At 44.9% G+C, this 20,205-nt stretch overlaps 1 protein-coding gene across 1 annotated transcript in view; it reads right to left on the reverse strand.

The window, feature by feature from the left end:
• MAP2K5 (mitogen-activated protein kinase kinase 5) overlaps positions 1-20,205 on the reverse strand; it is a 1,242,853-nt gene that overhangs the window by 624,139 nt on the left and 598,509 nt on the right. The window contains exon 14 of the mRNA XM_069222863.1: positions 4,409-4,482. Within this exon, the coding sequence (XP_069078964.1) occupies positions 4,409-4,482 (74 nt within the window). The remainder of the gene's footprint in view (positions 1-4,408; positions 4,483-20,205) is intronic.

The raw sequence follows: 20,205 nt of genomic DNA on the forward strand, positions 1-20,205 counted from the left end.
ATTTGCTTCTAGTTTTGGCGCGGCGTAGGATAGCGATGGCCTGGAAAACACCTGAGGTTACCCGGCTAACTACATGGATACACAAAGTCACACGCTGGGCAAGGGTGGAGGAGAGGACTTTGAGGAGAGAAGAATCCCAGGGGCTCTGACGCCAGCCTATAGCACACCTCTGGGCTGAAATCATGGATGAGAGGGAGGCTATTGCCCTCCCGGGCGACGCCCATGCAGAGACCAGAATTGAGGAGGGACCTGAGTAGGACTCTAACATTATGGCTGGGGCATCCCCCTGGAAGACACTTGTGCTTGAATGTTAGAATTTACGTCTGCCAGCTCAGCGGGGACAATCGAGCAGTTGGTGCTCATGTGTTACCACAAAGTCTCTAGAGATCGCACACTATGAGGATATGGTTACTCAGTTTGAAGAGTTATACCTTGGTAACATAGACATTATTTTCCAGTATGGTTAGAAATGGCATGGGTGTGCTCTGGATAGTAGGCAGCCCCCATCCAAGGGCATGACATCAAGTACTTTGGAACCCTGGTAGAGGTTTCACATATTGCTGTAGAGCATAATAGCCAGTGTTTATGGATATGAGTCATATATGTTTGCAAAGAGCTGATTTCCGTGTAAATGAACAGTTATAAAAACAGAATGTTATATAAGCTCATGATGACATAGATGGAACAAAGGAATGTGTAACAATGACTACTGAAAATACTCAAAATGGCAACAACAAAAAAAAAAAAAAAAGTCTATAATTCTGTAACGGTATGTATGCATAGGTAAGTACAGATTTACTTTATTTAACTAGTTAACTTGGTGATACATATGTATACATCATCAAGGTGCACAGAAAAGGAGTTAAGAAGAGTAATTCTATAATTATTGGTATATACTTACCTTGACCAAATTACAGTACCCAATATTCTGGACACATCTGGATAATTTTGTGTTACATATTCTGACATAAAACTACTCCCACTCTCACCGACGATAGAGGACACGTTGTTACATACCAGGCATGTGTTGTTCATCTAATCCTGTTTTTCCCCTGTCCATTTTGGAACCTTTAGCCTTGAATTTTGAATGACAAAAGAAAAACTTCAAGTATCAGGATGAAATGAATAAGACCAAGACTGCACAACCTGTTCACGACTGACAGGGAATGACGCCAACTTTCTGATTCGGGTCATACGCCACATGGCAGGGGTCTCACCATGAGCTTTCCAACCTCTACTGGGGGAAACTATACTTTTCTAAAACCATTTTCTGCAGCTGCTGGAGAACTGTGCAGGTGCTTCAGAGTGCTCATGGGTAATAGGATGGACAGAGGGACTAGAAGGAACTAGTCAGATTGCTGCCTTTAGAATACACAAGTCTCTCCAGCTGAACACCAGATTCCACAGCTCTGCCACACTTACTTTTCCAATAGACTTTGCTCGATGAAGGTTTATGAGCAATCAGAGCCTTGACAATTTTTCACAAAAACCACAACCATGTAAAGGTTTGCCATTTAGATTCATTCAGCGCCTGATACCCTCACGGGTGACAAGTAGGCGCTCTACAAATACAACTAACATTACATTACATAGCATGCACATCTATTTCAGGTGCCCAGGGCTTGGCCATAGTTGTCCTGCTCTACATTTTCTTTTTTCAACCTAAAGGTCCCCTTTTTTGTCTATTGGGTGATCCTGAATCAAAGGGATCACTGTGATGCCAGGTCCAATGCTGCTGGTGGGAGAAGTAGGGCCCCAAAGTGGAGCTTTACCATCTTCGACAGAGTACCCTCCTCTCTGTCCCCTTACAAGATGGTTGCCTGTATGGCTTATTTGCTCTGGGTATTTGGGGGAAAGTATTTCTTCTGCAGGAAGGGGCCACTTATGGTTGGAGTCCTTGCCGCTCTCTGAAATATATGGGAATAGTGTGCAGTAAATGAAATTGCCCTTTTATTAAATCACTATGATTGTTGTATTGAATGTTACATTAAAATGGTTCAGAACCATCTGCTAGACTCTATCCTTGGTGCATCTTGCCTTTTGTTTGCTCTTCTTTGTAGCATGAATCCGGATTGCAAATAGCATCTTGCTAGTCAGCCTTCTACCGAATGTGTTTGAAGAAGCTTGTGACACTACCAAAGCAGAAACTCTCAAAAAATGTTTCATTTTTTATTTCTGTCACAGGAGTTGAATTTAACAGCCTGCTCCAGTCCAACTCAAACCAATTGCTGCTGCTCGGTCCAGGTGTAAGCCTGTGAATTGGATTTTCCTCCAAAAAGCTTTACTCAATGTCATAAGAAAAATAAAGTGCACAACACTTTTTGACCATCCAAAAACACTTACTGCCTGTTACTTCTTCAATTCCAGCACTGCAAAGTAAAGAAGCATCCTCCTCTCACACAAAAGGCATCTACTAAGGGAGAAATGCACCTTGTCGACCTGTTAATCTTGGTACTGACAAAAAAATTCTAAAGCCTCTCTCAGGGTGCTAGCTTTTGGACAATCTTCTGATATATGGCAAAATCATCATTAGCCTAAAAAAACACAGATCAAACATCATTCTGGAAAATCAAAAGAACCCTCAATCCTTCAAATGTTTCAAGGTCAGCCAAGAAACCATCGACTTTCCCTCATTTCGTATGGTTGCGCCATCCATTCCGAAGGGACACGTAATAGACTAGTAGGGGTCTACTTATGATCTTATATCGTGGGATACAATGCTAAAAGAAGCAGTCCTCTCTAGTCGCCCAAGCTTCATTCATTCATACGTGCCCTAGTCTAATCAGGTCACACCCTAATTTCTCTGGTCATTCTCAGGCGTATACAGGAACCACAGATAATACCGCACAAAACAAATACTTATTGTTGAAGAAATAACCCTTAAAGCACTGACATTTTCATGTATGTGATAATCAATTACATTTGCTATGTCTGGCTCAGCCTTCAAACCAACCTCCTTTGAGCAAAGCCTTGACTATTTGACCAAGCTAGCCAGGAGATTCAAGGAGGCTTTTGACCCCTACCCAGTACCCTGCTAAATAGGAAAAACATGTGATCTCACCTATGCGCCTGTAAAATGGTTCCTACAGCTATAAGATCTGGGAAAAGCCTGACATGGAAATTCTGAAAATTTGGCCTAGTTCTACCCTGGTGGTTACAACTATCCTAACTGTGGCAAGGATCATTTCTATCTTTGCAGATCACACTCTGTTGTGTCTGTTTCTGTAATAGAGCAGTACTTAGTAAAAATGAAATTAAATGGACTGTGAGAACACTGTCGTGAAATGGACTTGGAAATTGGGACCTGAAGATGGGGAGGTGTTTCAAAGGCATGCTTTAAGGCCAGCAGGCCGGTGAGACCATTGCCTTGACAGATCAGACAGCTCGAATTACATCAACGGGTGTCAGCTTCAGTGTAGGTAAGAGAAGCCATAAAAAATTCTCAAAAATAATGCAATTCTGTGGGCCCTTCAAAATAACTGATTGCCGAGAAAATATAATACACCGGGTGGACGACGGGTCTGTGAGCTTGGACATCTAGTACTCCTAACTTACTAAGAAATCAGAGAACTTGTGAACATGTCTGAATTGACCTGGATTCAAGACACTGCAAAACCACAATGTGGCAAGCGCTTGGCGACAACTCTTTCTAAATGGGCGTGTTCCACGTGCCCTCCTACTCTGAAGTCTAGGCGTTGTGGGGGGATCTACTGTGGCGAAAATCTTCACAAGGGAGCACTGGCGCTGTTGGATCCTCTGCCTGCTTCGATCATGGATGACGCGTGCCACGGGGAGGGCCAAACTCCACGGCGATCCTAGGAGAGCGACAGATTTTGACAACTCTGAACGCGACGCTGACCTTGTCTTTGGGACTTGTGTTTGGCAGCAAAGGAAGGGTCTGAAATTCAAATCGACACAGCATAAAGCTCCGGGGTCAGAGTCCGCCGGGACGCCTCCAAATGGAAATTAATTACAATTTGTGCTGTGCTTTGCAGAGGCCTCACAGCCATTGTTGCGCCAGATATTCATTTTTATTTTGTAATAATTTTTTGTGCACGCCAGTTGGGATCCCCAGGCGAGACTCCCCCTCAGCCATACTGCTGCCCTCACTTTTGTTCGGCCAAAGTACTTTCCCGGTGCAGCTGCATACCAATGAGGCCTTCTATTTGTGGGTAGTAATTACAATATAAGCGCTTTCTGCTGGCATCGAGCGAACAGCCATTCTGTTCTGCGCCCAGGAGAATGGTCGGTATGGAAAGTAAGCTGGCGGTCTCTGCTGACGACAGGTGAATAAAAGGGCTGGGTTCCACCTGCCCCTTTCTGACCCCTCGCCTAGCACCCCGTCCCCTCCCCCCTCGATTATTAGAGAAGAAAGAAGACAGAACATAAATGCAAAGTCGTAGAGTACCTGTGTGCTGACTCCGAAATCACATAGTTTCACCTGTCCCCTGGTGTCCACCAGCATGTTGGAGGGTTTCACGTCTGCAAGAGAAGACAAAAAGCGCAAGCACTGACAATAACGCCCACATGTTTACCAAGAAGCAAACGGTACGAGAGCATGGGACCACAGCAGCCTGCAGCCGGGCTTCAAAAGTGCTGCCCTGGCCCCTGTGCCACGCGCCCTTTATGAACACAAAGGATTGCATGTGAATGCGGGCTCTTGTAACATGTGTAGGGCTGAGTATGTTTTGTTCTATAAACGACTGTATATTAATGACGTCACAAATGGACATTGAAGAAAACGTAGAGACCTGGCCTGTAGTTCAATAATCTGCCCCTGCTTAAAGGGATCGTTCCTCATGCATTGGGGTTTTGAGCTAAAGAGACATTTGTTGGTCTGGACTGTAAAGCTGGGGGTTCACGTTAAATAAGGTTATATATTCATGTCATGGGACAGCTGTTAAGGACTCATTTTTGGAATGTGGTGAGTCTATTTCAAACTAAGAAATTAATACATTTACGTATGCATTAGTCACGAACGTAAGCTCATTTCATAAATGTGGAAATAGCTACATTAGATACAGTTTCGTGGTTCCTTTGCCAAGTGATAACTAAACAGAAACAACTGCAATTCCTAAAGAGGCACTGACAAGTAAGAAAAACAAATATGAACATATAATTATTCAAGGCAAAAAGAAAACAAGATGACGCACTTATGAAAACACTAGTAAAACCAATGAAAAATCACGTGATCTGAAACATTTGAGAACTGACACATTAACAGGTCCAATTCTGCTATGAACATGAATGCCAAAATATGCAGAGGCGAAACGTCAAAACGATGTGGAGGCACCTTTATAATGAAACTAAAAGGAAAGAAGCTTTCTTTTTTATAAACATGCACTAGAGAAGTTTAAATATATGCATTTGGCCCATGCATAGTAATAATAATATACTGCTGTGCCTTTCAAAGAAATGTGGACCAAATAAGTGAAAAGCTATTGTGTGTTCTGAAGTACTAATGGAAATCTATTTCAATAAATATGTTTATATTATTTTGTAACAGAACTAAAATGAAATAAAACGTGTCTAGCTCTCTGGAATAATACTAACATGAATATTACAAAAAATAGTCAGTAATATATTTTTGAGGTGGTGATTAATTCAAGGTTATCAATCTTAAATTTACAAACGAATCTCCACCTGGGAAAGCTTACACTGAAGTTGTCAATGCGTGGGTGACATCTTTCCTAGGAGAATATTCATATTAAATCAAAGTGAGGCTTTTGCTTTCTCAGCCGGAGCACCCCTTTGTTGCATGTTCCCCTGGCTTGGGTGGTTCACACACACATGGTGGAAGTGTCCCTGATCGATGAGAAGCACATAGAGGACACCCTCTAGTTGTGCAGCAATACGGGGAAAGGAACACTAGGTTTACCTTAGCAACATCCCCAGGCGGTTTCTCAGGCAGAGTTATTAAAGAGGGGTATTAAATAGGCCTTTAATAGCTCAACTATGGTTAGGAGTTTTTGTAACCACGTAGGTTATTTATGCTTGGTCAAATATGCTGGGTCAACCTACCACAATAGTCATGACCATAAAAACTTTGGGATCCACCATGACCTTGGGCTCTCTATTAACAAAAAGATCAGAGGTGGACAAGGGCTGAAATTTGCTACTAATGTTTTCTTGCAACATCTATGATGTTTCTGAACTCCACACACGGTCAGTCCCAGTTTGGACATTGGCTTGTCATGGTTGGATTGTAATAAAGTGTTGTACAATGACATGCCTGCCAAAGAGATGTACAGACGCCAGATGTTACAGAATTGAGCCGTCAGAGCAAAGTCTTCCCTAAAGAAGAAACTGTACCTGTTGTGCAAAGAAAGCTTTGGAGTGATCACTGGGAAAATAGTGAATTCACTGGAAGGTGTTGCTTATGACCCACAACACAGTATGATACATAGGAACACAACAGCTCTAAAACAGCCTTTATGAGGTACAAGCTCACAAGAGCCTTGCATTCTGGCTGCATCAAACTTATTGTTCCCAAAATTAAGAAAGGGTTCAAAGGAAGACTGACTACAGAGAGTCAAGCGCCAAACTCGGCAACAAGCTGTCAAAGGAGTGTCAACATTTTATTAAAGCAAAAAGAACAGATGAAAGACAGAATGCTGAACAATGTTGAACATTCACCCTGAGTCAGAGATCTCACCATTCTAGTTTGGACGCACAGTCATATGCAAATCAGTCTTGACCTTGCTCCCATGGGAACAATTGACCCCGAACGGCCAGGCCAGGTACTTCCAGGACCGGAAACAAGCATCCTGGGACTGGTTTCCTGGTATCACCCCTCATCAGCCAGGCTAGCTTGAATCTGTTGGCACAGCGAGCAGGAGACCCACGTCTGGGCATACCCTTCCCAGTTAGGGTAACAAATGCAAAAAGAACAGATGATGGACGGATATCTGAACAATATTGAACATTTACCCTCAGGTACAGCTCAGGGCCTCAATCCATCATCTTTTTGCTTGCCATGCCATTCCATTTTTGACCCAGCCATATGGAAATCAGTCTTGACCCTGCTCCTCATGGGAACAGTCCAGCCCAGACTGACAGGCCAGGTACTTCCTGGACAGGAAAAAAGCAGCCTGGGACCAGTTTCAGGGTATCATCCCTCATCAGCCAGGCTAGCTTGAATCCACTGGCATAGCGACCCCAGGACCCACACCTGGGTAAACCCTTCCCACTTTAGGCGACATAGGCAAAAAGAATAGACAATGGACGGAATGCTGAACAATGTCAAACATTCACCCCTAGTCACAGAACTGGACCTAAATCCATTGTTTTTTTTTGCTCGCCACATGATTCCAGTTGGGATACAACTATATGCAAATTAGTCTTGACTCTGCTCCCCATGAGAACAGTCTAGCCCAAACTGCCAGGCCAGATCCTCCTTGGACCGTAAACAAGCATCCTGGGATCGGTTTCGGGGAACCAACCCTCATCAGCCAGGCTAGCGTGAATCCAGTGGTATGGCGAGCATGGGACCCACATCAGCAGTATGGGCTGGGCTGTTCTCATAGGGACTGATGTGTATATGGCTGGGTCCAAACTGAGGTGGCATGGTGAGCAAAAAAACAATGGATTTAGGCCCAGATCTCTGACTGGGGGTGAGTTTTTTACATTGTTCAGCGTTCTGTCCATCATCTGTTCTTTTTTAACTTTTTTTAAACAGCGGGCTTTAAGAATGTCTTGGACTACAATATTATTGGGCAGATTTTCACTGTTCTGTGTCTTATGCCTTAAAGCAGCCTAAGAAATGTATATAAGTTTATTTAACACAGCATAACATACAGGCTGCTAGTGCAAGAAGCCCCATTCCAGAGACCTTGGATTGAGGATTCCCTGTCGGTCGCCTTTGTAAGTTGCACTGGCAGCACACTGATTTATGGTGATTCACCGTGAGGGACTAGTTCTTCAGAGCTGCACAGAAGGGTATTACTCAACCCAGTAATAACTTGTAAGTGGAAGATGAATGAGGACATAACGCATTTTTTGCCAGCTATCGCCACTCGAATCATCGTTTAACATGTCATTAAAAGACCTTTCCGATGAGGAGTGGCTTATTCTGTACATTTCCACAGAATGAAAATAGCATTGCAATGCATGCCTACCTAAAGAGTTGAAGACTCACCTCAATCCGTAAGAACTGCTGTGGACTCAAAATAATGGGGAATTACCAGCCTGAGTTTGCATCTACCTACCTTGTCAGGTATGCCATCTGATGTAACACCACCTCATTGAATCCTTGACACCACCGAAGGGTGGTCTCTTTTCACTCTCTTCACTTATACCTAGCCTCTCGAGACACATTGTAACATATAACATTCGTAGTGATAATATAAACAAAAGGGATTAGACTCTCACATAGTGTAATAATCGTTTCCCTAACATAATCTGTTATTAGTCAACCTGATAGAATATTACCCATTTTACCAGCCACCATTACAAAGCAGATCACTGCGAGCCAATGCAAGAGCTGCTTGTATGCCAGACACATGCTGAAAGGACACACTACACCCACCACTCGCAGTGATGATCAACAAACATAACATTACATCTCACATAGCATACGTGATATCACTGCTGCACCTACTGGCGTTTAACCAGCGGAAGACGACATCGTTCATAAGACGCACATTCGCAAAGCAAATAGGTGTAAACCACTCTAGTATGTCATTTGCCATGTGAGACAACAAATGAAGTCTATTCATTTACTACCAGTGTATGAGGACAGGTCATGCATGGAACGACATCCCCGAATCTATCAGGATTGCCGCAACCTTGCTGTGATTTAAGGAGTTGAAGACACCTCGTTTTAAAGAACACCACATTATGATGCACTTACAATCCACATTTGGTGTTAGACACCCTCTACCCTCCAATCACACGCCGACTGTGTCTTGGATTGGTGCTCTACAAACACCATACGCACACATACATGACAACTTGGATGGCATAAGTTCATGGGCTCATGCTATGTTCCTTAGTACGAGTGAGAGATGGTACAAAGATACCATCAGTTAATCTAGGCTGTTTATGACGTCTCTTATTGCTAGTGTGAGACAGGCTCTCGTGCACCATTAATTAATCGGCACTGCTTCTGATGTCTCATTATTGCCAGTGTGGGATGCCGTTTTATAGATCATAAGTTAATTACTCGCACTGGATATTATTGAATATTAATGGCGAGGCATCACTTATTTGCTGATGCAGACAGAAGGCCCTTTTGTAACTCGTACCCACGTGGCGGGTTATATTAAAGGGATCTTTAATCTTGCTCCTTTGAACAGGTTTCTCAAAGATCGATAGGGTTAAAAAAAAAATCATCAAAGGCATTTGTATCGAGTGTATTTTTATTTGGGGCATTTTGTCTTAATGCCAATTACGCCCGACTTTAATTGAATGCAAATTGTGCGTATACGTCTCTGTACTGCTGAGTGACCGCTTTCGGTGAACGCGGAGCCCGAGGGGGGCGCCGCACGCCTGCCGTCTGAGCGGCCCATGAATAATACGAGCACAGCCATAACTCCAGCATTAACCCCTATTCATTACGTCTAATTGTCTTATGAAAATGTGTCAGCGGCGGGTGTGAGCGGCGTGTCCTCCTGCACTGTACTCTAATGAGCCGAACAGCAGGTACAATTAAATATGACAATAATTCTGACGGCCCGCATCAGAACTCCATCCATAAGCAACATGGTGGCGGGTAGGAGAGGTAGCAGGCCAGACCCGCAGCAGCAGGGCCAGCCTGCCCAGCTCCCCGGAAACTTTAGTGTCCCTTCAAAGCGTAAGTGTCTATTCTGACATCTCTAGAGGGTGACCTCTGGTCACATAAGACGATATGGGCCTCTCTTTAGTGCATGTCCCCTGAGCAGGCGTCACTGCTGTCCTCCAACAATGTCAGACTTTCAGTGAACACTGGGTGGCACTGCTGCACATGTTCATGTGCCCCAGTCAACGTTGAGCCCTGACCAGGCACTAGGTGTCACTGTAGTTACAACCATGTTTCCATAGAAAAAGCGTTTTTTTGGCTTGCCTATATCTTTGGTACCTTTTGACAAACATTCACTACATTTTTCCAAAACAGTGTACGGATGATTCTAGTTTCGGGTTGATCCGTCAAGCAGGGGCAGAGAAACAGTTACATTTCTCATGTTAATTCCCAAACGACCTTTAGACATGACTACAGCCAGAACCACCGGATGGAATTACAACAAATTTGGGGAAAGCTAGCTTTCGGTACGCAAATTACACTTTTGCTTATTTAGGGTAAATTGGTTCAGTCGTTTTTGAGAAATTTAAGGAAATCCACATCTGTTTATTTCAGCCCACGATGACTTCGCGAATAGTGATGAGCTCGTGCAGGGAAATGCACAGCTCTGATTGGCTGCCAACACTTGAAACAGAAAGTGTTGGCAGCCATCTTGGGGGACTGCTTCAGTACAGTCCCTAAAAAAAAAGTGTGAAAAAAAGAAAAGGGGCCAGGGTAAAGACACCCTGACCCCTTAGCTCTAGTGTATGGGGTCCTATTCGGACCCCGGCAGGGGAAAAAAAGCATATTTAAAAAAAAATAAAAAATGTTTGCAGCGAATTTGCGGCAAAAAAAGGGGCTCCCATGTTCTTTGTTTTGTTTTTAAACCCCCCGAGGCTGGCCAGGTCCCGGGGGCAAAGCAAAAAATAAGAAATAAGGAGGGGGGCGCATGGTGCCACCCTCTTGGGCTTTTCAGTGCCCAGGGGACCGCCACCTCCCTGGGGCTTATCATTTCTAATTTGCGGGGGTGCTTTGGGGAGGGCTGTGTGCCCTCCCCTCCACAGACCTGGGGACTCCGACCTACCCTGGGCTGTACTGAAATATAATGTGGAGGGCACACGGGCCCCTCGCAGCCCCAGGGAACACCACCTCCCCGGGGCTTAGAATGCAGGGGGGGCGCACAGCCCTGGGGATCGCCACCTCCCCGGGGCTCCAGTTAAATACAGAGGGCTTTAACCTAAAACAATGCAGGGGGGCTGAGCTTTTATTGAAGCCCGGGGAGGTGGCAGTCCCCAGGGCTTCGATAAAAGAATGAGGGGGGGTCTGTTTCAAACCCCTGGAGCTTTGGGCACCGCCATCTCCCCAGGGCTAAATTCACAGTTGGAGGGGGGCCATGCAGCTCCCCTCGAGGAGCCAATGATGTCCCTGTGGACTGCCACCCCCAGGGCCGGCTCCTGCTATGTCCTGCAGTGCCCAACCTTGGGACACAGCTGTTTGCTTTTGCTTGGTAGGAGGTGCCAGCTCCCACCAAGCAAAAGCAAAAAAAGTTCACTTTCTACACTAAAGCTGAGTTTTAATCTGTCTTTCCTGCACGCAAATAGGAATTCAGGGAAGACTGATGAAAACATTGCTCCCCCAAGCAGGAAGCAGCTATTAAAAGCAGCTTCCTGCTTAGGGGAGCAATGCCGGCTCCTGCAGGATGTGGTGAGCCCGGCTAGGACCGCGGGGGCCTTCAGGCTCCCCCTGCGGTTCTGACACACTCTCTCTCTTCCACCCCATGGTGGGGTGGAAGAGAGGGAGAGAAGGAGATTGTCATTGCAATGGTCTCACCATGCAATGACTTCAAAGCGTCAAACTAGCAGGATGTTTGGGATGAATGTTATAGTTACGTTTGGATGCAGAGCACAACAGAGTTACTTCTGGACTCATAGTCAAGGTCTTGTACTGTCACTCAGTAGGTTGAATGTTCAAATCCTAGTATTGCTTGACAGTGTGTTTATTTACTAGTGTTTTGACTGTTAAATGTTGCTAGTGATGGAACATTCACTTTTCGTTCCAATCACATGCGTGGGTTGACTGTCATAGGTATGTCTGTAAACATCATAGTATGGAGTCAACTATGGCCTAAACGTTAAGGTCAGAGACCTCACACTTGCGGGTTCTACTCCAAGTGTGTCCTTGGTGAGTTTCCTTCTTTAATCCTTTTTAAACTTCAAAAGTTTAAAAGGTTCATAAAGAAGGTGATCTCACTCTTTTTAATTGATAAATGCTTTTCTCTTTTCAATTTGTCCAGAAATATCTCATTGCAAGTATATCATTCATCACAGCCTAAAAAAAACTATCTCTCTCTCCTCATTCTATCTCTCAATTTCTCTTTTTCAATCTTTCTCCCACTCACACACAGACCCTTATGCACCCACTAGACACTCACGCACCCACAGACCCTTTCAGACCCTTGTGAACCCACTCTCACCCCCAGACAGACACTCTCACAGCCACACTCACCCCAGATGTGCGCAGCGTGGGGTTGAGTGGTTAGGAGGGTTGGCCGCAGGGTCTGGCCACAACCCTGGCCTTGCAGCAAACCCGCGCCACGCACAGCGCAAAGTTGGATGCATGCAGGGGGGTTGGCCTCATGAACTGTGGCCAACCTCTGCCACGCACAGCTATAACTAACTCGTGCCCTAAGGTAACTATAACTTGCACCTTCACCATGCACAGTTATCTGATCAATAATTTCACTGCAGATGTTGGAGTGACATTATCAATGATGTTATTAAAGATGTCATGAGTGTCATAATTTGTGGGGTAACTAGCAGTGCATGGTGAGGCCGTGAGTTATAGTTACCTTAGGGCACGAGTTATAGTTACTAGAGATAACTAACTATATATATATATATATATATATATATATATATATATATATATATATATATGGAAAATGTCACTTAACCAGTGTACATCTGTTCGTGGCATGTTCTGCTGCAGCTTCACATGCTATGCACAGGTCCTGTCATCTAGTGTTGGGCTCGGAGTGTTACAAGTTGTTTTTCTTCGAGGAAGTCTTTTCGAGTCACGGGACCGAGTGACTCCTCCTTTTCGGCTCCATTGCGCATGGGCATCGACTCCATCTTAGATTGTTTTCCCGCAGAGGGTAAGATATGAGTGATAGAGTGTAAAGAAAGAGATGTCCATGCAATGGAATAGAGATGTATATACATATGTACAAATTTAAATGTAACTTAAACGGCTACAGGCTCCCGGGGAGGAGGGAGGGCGCATGTGAATCTGCAGCGGAACATGCCACAAACAGATGTACACTGGGTAAGTGACATTTTCCGTGCGATGGCATGTGTAGCTGCAGATACACATGCTATGCATAGACCTCAAAGCAGTTCTCCTCCCATAAGCGGTGGTCAACCTGTAGGAGTTCAAGTTATTTGAAATAGTGTTCTTAGTACAGCCTGTCCTGCTGTGGCTTGTTGTGTTGCTAACACATCTACACAGTAATGCTTGGTAAATGTATGGGGTGTTGACCAAGTGGCTGCTTTACAGATTCCTGTCATTGGTTTATTTCCTAGAAATGCCATTGTTGCTCCTTTTTTCCTAGTGGAATGTGCTTTTGGTGTTATTAACAGCTGTCTTTTAGCCTTTAGGTAAAAAGTTTGGATACATTTTACTATCCATCTGGCTATGCCTTGTTTTGATATAGGATTACCAATATGGGGTTTTTGGAATGCGACAAACAGATGTCTAGTCTTTCTGAATGATTTTGTTCTGTCAATATAATACATTAAAGCTCTTTTAATATCTAATGTATGTATTGCTCTCTCTGCCACTGAGTCTGGCTGTGGGAAAAAGACTGGAAGTTCCACTGTTTGATTTAAATGAAACGGTGAGATGACTTTAGGTAGGAATTTAGGGTTTGTGCGAAGTACTACCTTATGTTTGTGTACTTGTATAAAGGGTTGTTCAATAGTGAATGCTTGTATTTCCCTAACTCTTCGTAAAGAAGTGATTGCCACTAGGAATGCTACTTTCCATGTTAGGAATTGAATTTGACAGGGGTGCATGGGTTCAAAGGGTGGACCCATGAGTCGTGCGAGTACAATATTAAGATTCCATGAAGGTACTGGTGGCGTTCTTGGAGGTATGATACGTTTTAGACCCTCCATGAAAGCTTTGATGACAGGCACTCTAAATAGAGATTTGTTTTGTATATTTTGTAAATAAGCAGAAATTGCTGTGAGATGTATTTTAATGGATGAAAAAGCTAAATTTGCTTTTTGTAGATGGAGTAAATAACCTACAATGTCTTGTATGGTTGCGTCCAAGGGTGTTATGTGTTTGGCTTGGCAGTAGGAAACAAATCTTTTCCATTTGTTTGCATAACACTGCCTGGTGGTGGGGTTTCTTGCTTGTTTAATGACCTCCATACATTCTGGTGGAAGATGTAGATATCCAAAATTTCAGGAGCCAGATTGAGTATTGCTGGACTGGGGTGCCTGATTTGTTGTTTGCTTTGTGTCAACCGGTCCGGCCTGTTTGGAAGTTTGATATGTGGTACTAGTGACAGGTCTAACAATGTTGTGTACTATGGTTAACGTGCCCACGTTGGTGCTATAAGTATGAGTTTGAGTTTGTTTAGACGCAGTTTGTTGACCAGAAATGGAATGAGCGGGAGAGGGGGAAAAGCGCAGGCAAATATCCCTGACCAGTTGATCCATAGAGCAGTGCCCTGGGTTCGAGGGTGTGGGTACATGGATGCAAAGTTTTGGCATTTTGCGTTGTGGTTGATGGCGAACAGATCTATGTCTGGTGTTCCCCACTGGCGAAAGTATTTGTTAAGCACTTGGGGGTGAATTTCCCACTCGTGTGTTTGTTGATGATCTCGGCTGAGGCCGTCTGCTCATGGATTGTGAATCCCTGGAATATATTGAGCTACCAGGTGAATGTTGTTGTGAATTGCCCAATGCTAGATTTTTTGTGCTAGAAGGCAAAGTTGTGATGAGTGGGTTCCTCCTTGTTTGTTTAAGTAGTACATTGTTGTCATATTGTCTGTTCTGATGTGTTTGTGAACAAGAAGAGGTTGAAAAGCTCTTAGTGCTAGGGACACTGCTAGCAGTTCTAAATGATTCATGTGAAGTTGTTTTTGTTTGGTGTCCCATTGTCCCTGAATGTTGTGATTATTGAGATGTGCTCTCCATCCAATCATTGATGCATCTGTTGTAAGAATGGCGTGAGGCACAGGGTCTTGAAATGGCTGCCCTCTGTTTAAATTTGTGGAATTCCACCACTGAAGTGATGTGTGTGTTTGGCGGTCTATCAACACTAGAACTTGAAGATGACCATGTGCCTGCGACCATTGTTTTGCAAGGCACTGTTGTAAGGGCCGCATGTTTAATCTTGCGTTTGGGACAATGGCGACGCATGATGCCATCATGCCCAACAGTCTCATGACAAATTTGACTGTGTACTGTTGGTTTGGCTGGAGTTTTGGCAATATGCTGTGGAACGATTGTACCCTTTGTGGACTTGGGCTTGCAAGTGCTCTTTGGGTGTTTAATGTGGCTCCTAAATATTGCTGAAATTGTGCTGGTTGTAGGTGGGATTTTTGGTAATTTATTGAAAACCCTAGTGTGTGTAGGGTGTTTATTACATAACATGTATGATGTTGGCACTGTGTTTGAGTGTTGGCTTTTATTAGCCAGTCGTCGAGATATGGAAAGACATGTATATGTTGTCTCCTTATGTATGCTGCGACTACGGCAAGGCATTTTGTAAATACTCTGGGAGTTGTTGTTATCCCGAAAGGTAACACTTTGAACTGGTAATGTTTTCCTTGTATTACAAACCTGAGATAGTTTTTGTGAGCTGGATGGATGGGTATGTGAAAATACGCATCTTTTAGATCCAGTGTTGCCATAAAATCTTGCTGTTATAGCAGTGGAACTACATACTGTAGTGTTACCATGTGAAAGTGTTCTGATCGGATGTAGAAATTGAGAGTCCTGAGATCTAGTATTGGTCTCAATGTTTTGTCCTTTTTGGGAATGAGGAAATACAAGGAGTAAACCCCTGTTCCTTTCTGATGATGTGGCACAAGTTCTATGGCTTGTTTGAGTAATAGTGCCTGTACTTCTGTTTGCAACATTGAAATGTGGTGAGATGGGAGTTTGTGCGTTTTTGGGGGAATGTCTGGAGGAGTTTGCGTGAACTCTATGCAGTAATCATGTTGGATAATGGATAATACCCAATTGTCTGTTGTGATGGGTAACCAATGGGTGTGGAACTTTTGTAGTCTTCCTCCCACAGGGGACGTGTGGTAAGGGAAGATGTTGGTAAAGTCATTGTTTGGTATGAGTGGGTTGCTTTGAGGGCTGGTATTTTCCTCTAGATCAGGGAAATTGTCCTCTGTAGGTTCCCTGAAATCACCCTCTCTGGTTTTGCGTCTGGTAAGAGGGTTTGGCTTGGGAGGTAGATGGCTCAGATGGTTGGAGTCTAAAGCCACCCCTACATTGAGGCTTTCGAAATGAGCCTCTGCATTGGGATGAATAAAGCGCCCCCATAGCTTTGGCAGTGTCTGCGTTTTTTTTCATTTTATCAATGGCTGTATCAACCTGTGTGCCGAATAGTTGTTGCTCGTTAAAAGGCATGTTGAGGACAGCCTGCTGGATTTCAGGTTTAAATCCTGATGACCTAAGCCATGCGTGTCGTCTAATGGCGACAGCTGTATTGATAGTTCTTGCGGTTGTGTCTGCGGAGTCTAACGCTGACCTAATCTAGTTGTTTGTGATTGCGTGTCCCTCTTCTAGTATCTGCTGGGGTCTCTTCTGTTGGTCCTTGGGGAGATGCTGAATAATGTCTTTCATCTCATCCCAGTGAGCCCTGTCATGTCTGGCCATTAGGGCCTGCGAATCAGCTATACGTCATTGATTAGCTTCCTGTGATGCCACGCTTTTACCTGCAGCATCAAATTTCTTACTTTCTTTGTCTGGAGGGGGTGCGTCCCCAAAGGACTGGGAGTTATCACTCTTCCTTGCTGCGCTGACCACTACGGAATCTGGGGGTAGCTATTGGGTAATAAATATTGGGTCTGAGGATGGTGGCTTATATTTCTTTTCTACCCTTAGAGTTATAGCTCTTGCCTTAACTGGTTCCTGGAAGATTTGATGTGCATGTTTTAACATGCCAGGAAGCATGGGTAGACTCTGGTAGGTGGCGTGAGTTGAGGACAATGTGTTAAATAAGAAGTCATCCTCAAGAGGTTCTGTGGGCATGGCTACGTTGTGAAATGCCACTGCCCTGGCTAGAACCTGTGTATATGAGGTGCTATCCTAAGGGGGTGATGGCTTTGATTGATAGCACTCTGGACTATTATCTGAAACTGGATCATCATAGAGGTCCCATGGATCAGCGTCATCTTGTTGTGACTGTACAGTGTGTGATGGAGACTGTGCAGTGGGGGTAGCAGGCGGGGAGACAGGTGAGGAGAATGAGGAGGAGATGGTTGAGGTGAAAACTGAGGAGGCAGAGATTTTTATCTTGGTTTTGGCACTTTAGCCGGTGGCTTATCAGCGTCCAAACGTCCATGGAAGGCCAGTTTCCTCTTTGTTCTTAGAGGAGGTGCAGTGAGGATTTTGCCAGTGTCTTTATGGATTTGTATTCTGGCCTGTTTCTGGTCAAAATCCTCCATTTGTGTAAATTCTTCAGCAAATGTATGGCTTTCTTTCAATTGCTTTGAAAGTCCATGCTCCTCAGTGTATGTGTGCTTTTTCAGCTCCGAAGCCGGCTTCTTCAGGATCGAAGGGCCTGAAGTACTTGTTGGCCTCGGCTCCGAGAGTGACTTTCGGGGCTTCGACTCGATGGGTCGGTGCCTTATTTCTTATCCTGTGCCTCGGCTCGAGTCCGAAGGCTTTGTTGTTGGTGTGGCCTTTCTCGGTGCGAAGATGTTGCTTGGTCACCGGTAGTTTTCTTACGGGTGGAGCCATGGCCCTCTGGCAGTGGCGTCCCCGAGGCCTTGTATTTGGGCTTGGATTGGGTCGGGGAAAGCGTACTCACGTGCTGGCCCGCTGTTATTGCTCGGTCGATGTCGGACACGTGTTTGGAATCCGACCCCTGAACGGAGACAGTGGTGTTGATCATCTCATCCTCTTCTGCGTCGAGGCGTTCAGTGCTACTGGACGCCATCTCTAACCTTCACGCTCTTTGGTCTCTCAGAGTCTTTTTTGAGCGGAAGGATCTTCAGGCCTCGCAAGAATCCTCTTGGTGATCCGGAGATAAACACAGGTTACAAACCAGATGTTGGTCCGTGTAGAGAAACTTGGCGTGGCACCGAGGGCAGAATCTAAACGGGGTCCGGTCCATGAGGCTTCGACTATACTTTTGGTCAGGCCGACCAGGCCCAAGTTGGGCGCGGGTGCCCCAAAGGGCAAGTAGAGATCTGTATCCGCCGGTACCGAGGTGTCGATGATAGATAATACTCTATTGAAAACAATACAGACAAATTTAGAGAGTTTGTAATATTTTTCCGACTTGAACAACCGGAGTGAAAAGAAACACGTCCGAACCCGATGGCGGAAAGAAAACAATTTAAGATGGAGTCGATGCCCATGCGCAATGAAGCCGAAAAGGAGGAGTCACTCGGATCCGTGACTCGAAAAGACTTCTTTGAAGAAAAACAACTTGTAATGCTCCGAGCCCAACACTAGATGGCAGGACCTGTGCATAGCATGTGTATCTGCAGCTACACATGCCATATCGAACATATATATATCTTCTTGCATGGACCCGAGGTACTTTCCCTGGAAAAGGAGTCTCAGTGCTGACTATACGTCAGCTAATCCCACACGCCCACTCTGTGCCCTTGAATGTCAATAGTAATTTCCATTTGCCCTCTGCAAGGTGCAAGTAGGGTGACCGCCTCACTCCATGTCATTTCAGACCCATTTAGCAGTCCTGGCGTTTTCAACTGGAAGTTATTACTACCAGGTGTGTTCCTTTAGGTTAAAGGAAGCAAATCACTATTACCCTAACCGGCCAAAGGATGTCACTGCCATAACACCGTCTACTGGTTCTGCCCATGACCCAAGACAACGCTGCATTCCAGTAGGCCATTGTGTCACTGCTGGAAGCATCAGCAATTTTGTACCTTTAGTGCAGATTAGATGTCCCATGTGCACAGAGTCAGTGTGATATGTCCAACACCTCAGACAATTTGCGTCACTGAATCATCTGGGATCTCTCTCTGTTCTCACCAGGGTTCAAGTTAATGCCACGCAACCACCAATGGATGTTAATTTCGTGTAGACGCGGACAACTCCAGCAAGTCATGGGCCAGTGATATATTCTGGCTGGTGCAGCTGCAGTACCAGTTAAAATCTGCTCACCCTAGATTTATAGCTGTTGTTTCAATCAGAAAAACCCAGGGGCCACATTTGTTCCAGTCTATGTTGATTTATAGCTGTTTCAATCAGAAAAACCTAGCGGCCACATTCGTTTTAGTCTATGTTCCCATAACTTTAGCCAATGCCAGGCCACTGGGTACCCCCATACCGCAGTAGTCACCAAACATGTTCCGACAGAGCCCCTTGAATCACAGGTCCTCCTCAGAGAACCCTGAGTGTCACCTTCCCTGACTGGCCACCGGGCATTCTCACTGCCTTGGTGTCCGCCTGCCCCCTTTCTAATGAGCCTTAGCAGTACCATACTCTCACCGTACACAGAGGCAGAAGGTGTCTCTGATAATGCCACTCTTACAAGGTGTAACAGATCACTTCCTCCAACAGTCCTGTTGGTCACCCCCCCTCCCAGTGCTGCACTCTGCCTGGGTCTTAGGGGCTGCTCATTTCCGAAGTGCCTTCCTCAGGGGCATGTGAGCCGCAGTGCCAGTCACTGTGACTTAAGCAGACAGAAATCAAAGATTTTATTTATGTATAATCTTATATAGCGCATGCCATACCATGGAGTGTCGGAGAGAGCTACAAGAGGTACGTACAGTAGAATAGCAGCTGAGATAGAATATCCAACAATATACGCATTTCTGACATCGGGCAAGAACTGGTCCCTGCACTTAGATGCGAGTCAGATTAGGAGACTATCACTGGAGATCACGCTGGGGCAATATTGTTTCACCCCCACAAGCCCCTCTTCAACCAACAGCGTCTACCTCTGACTAGTTCATTAGCTGATGTCAACTTCACCTTAGCCTGTGACCAGTCTCCAAACACACATTCACAAATACTGTGGAAGGTTAACAAACTACTAGCTCTTCAAGGCCCCAATTTGAGGCCTGCACAGCGGCTCAAGCGTGCAGCCTCCATCTGAGGGAGAGAGAGGGGTCAGGGAGAGACCCGGGGCACAGATCTTAGAATAAAAGCAGTTCCCTGATCACTCAAGATATTGGCAGCATAGCCCAAGGGAACCTAACCTTATAAATGGGTTTTCAT

This window comes from Pleurodeles waltl, chromosome 3_1, assembly GCF_031143425.1.
Source record: "Pleurodeles waltl isolate 20211129_DDA chromosome 3_1, aPleWal1.hap1.20221129, whole genome shotgun sequence".
Lineage (NCBI taxonomy): Eukaryota > Metazoa > Chordata > Amphibia > Caudata > Salamandridae > Pleurodeles > Pleurodeles waltl.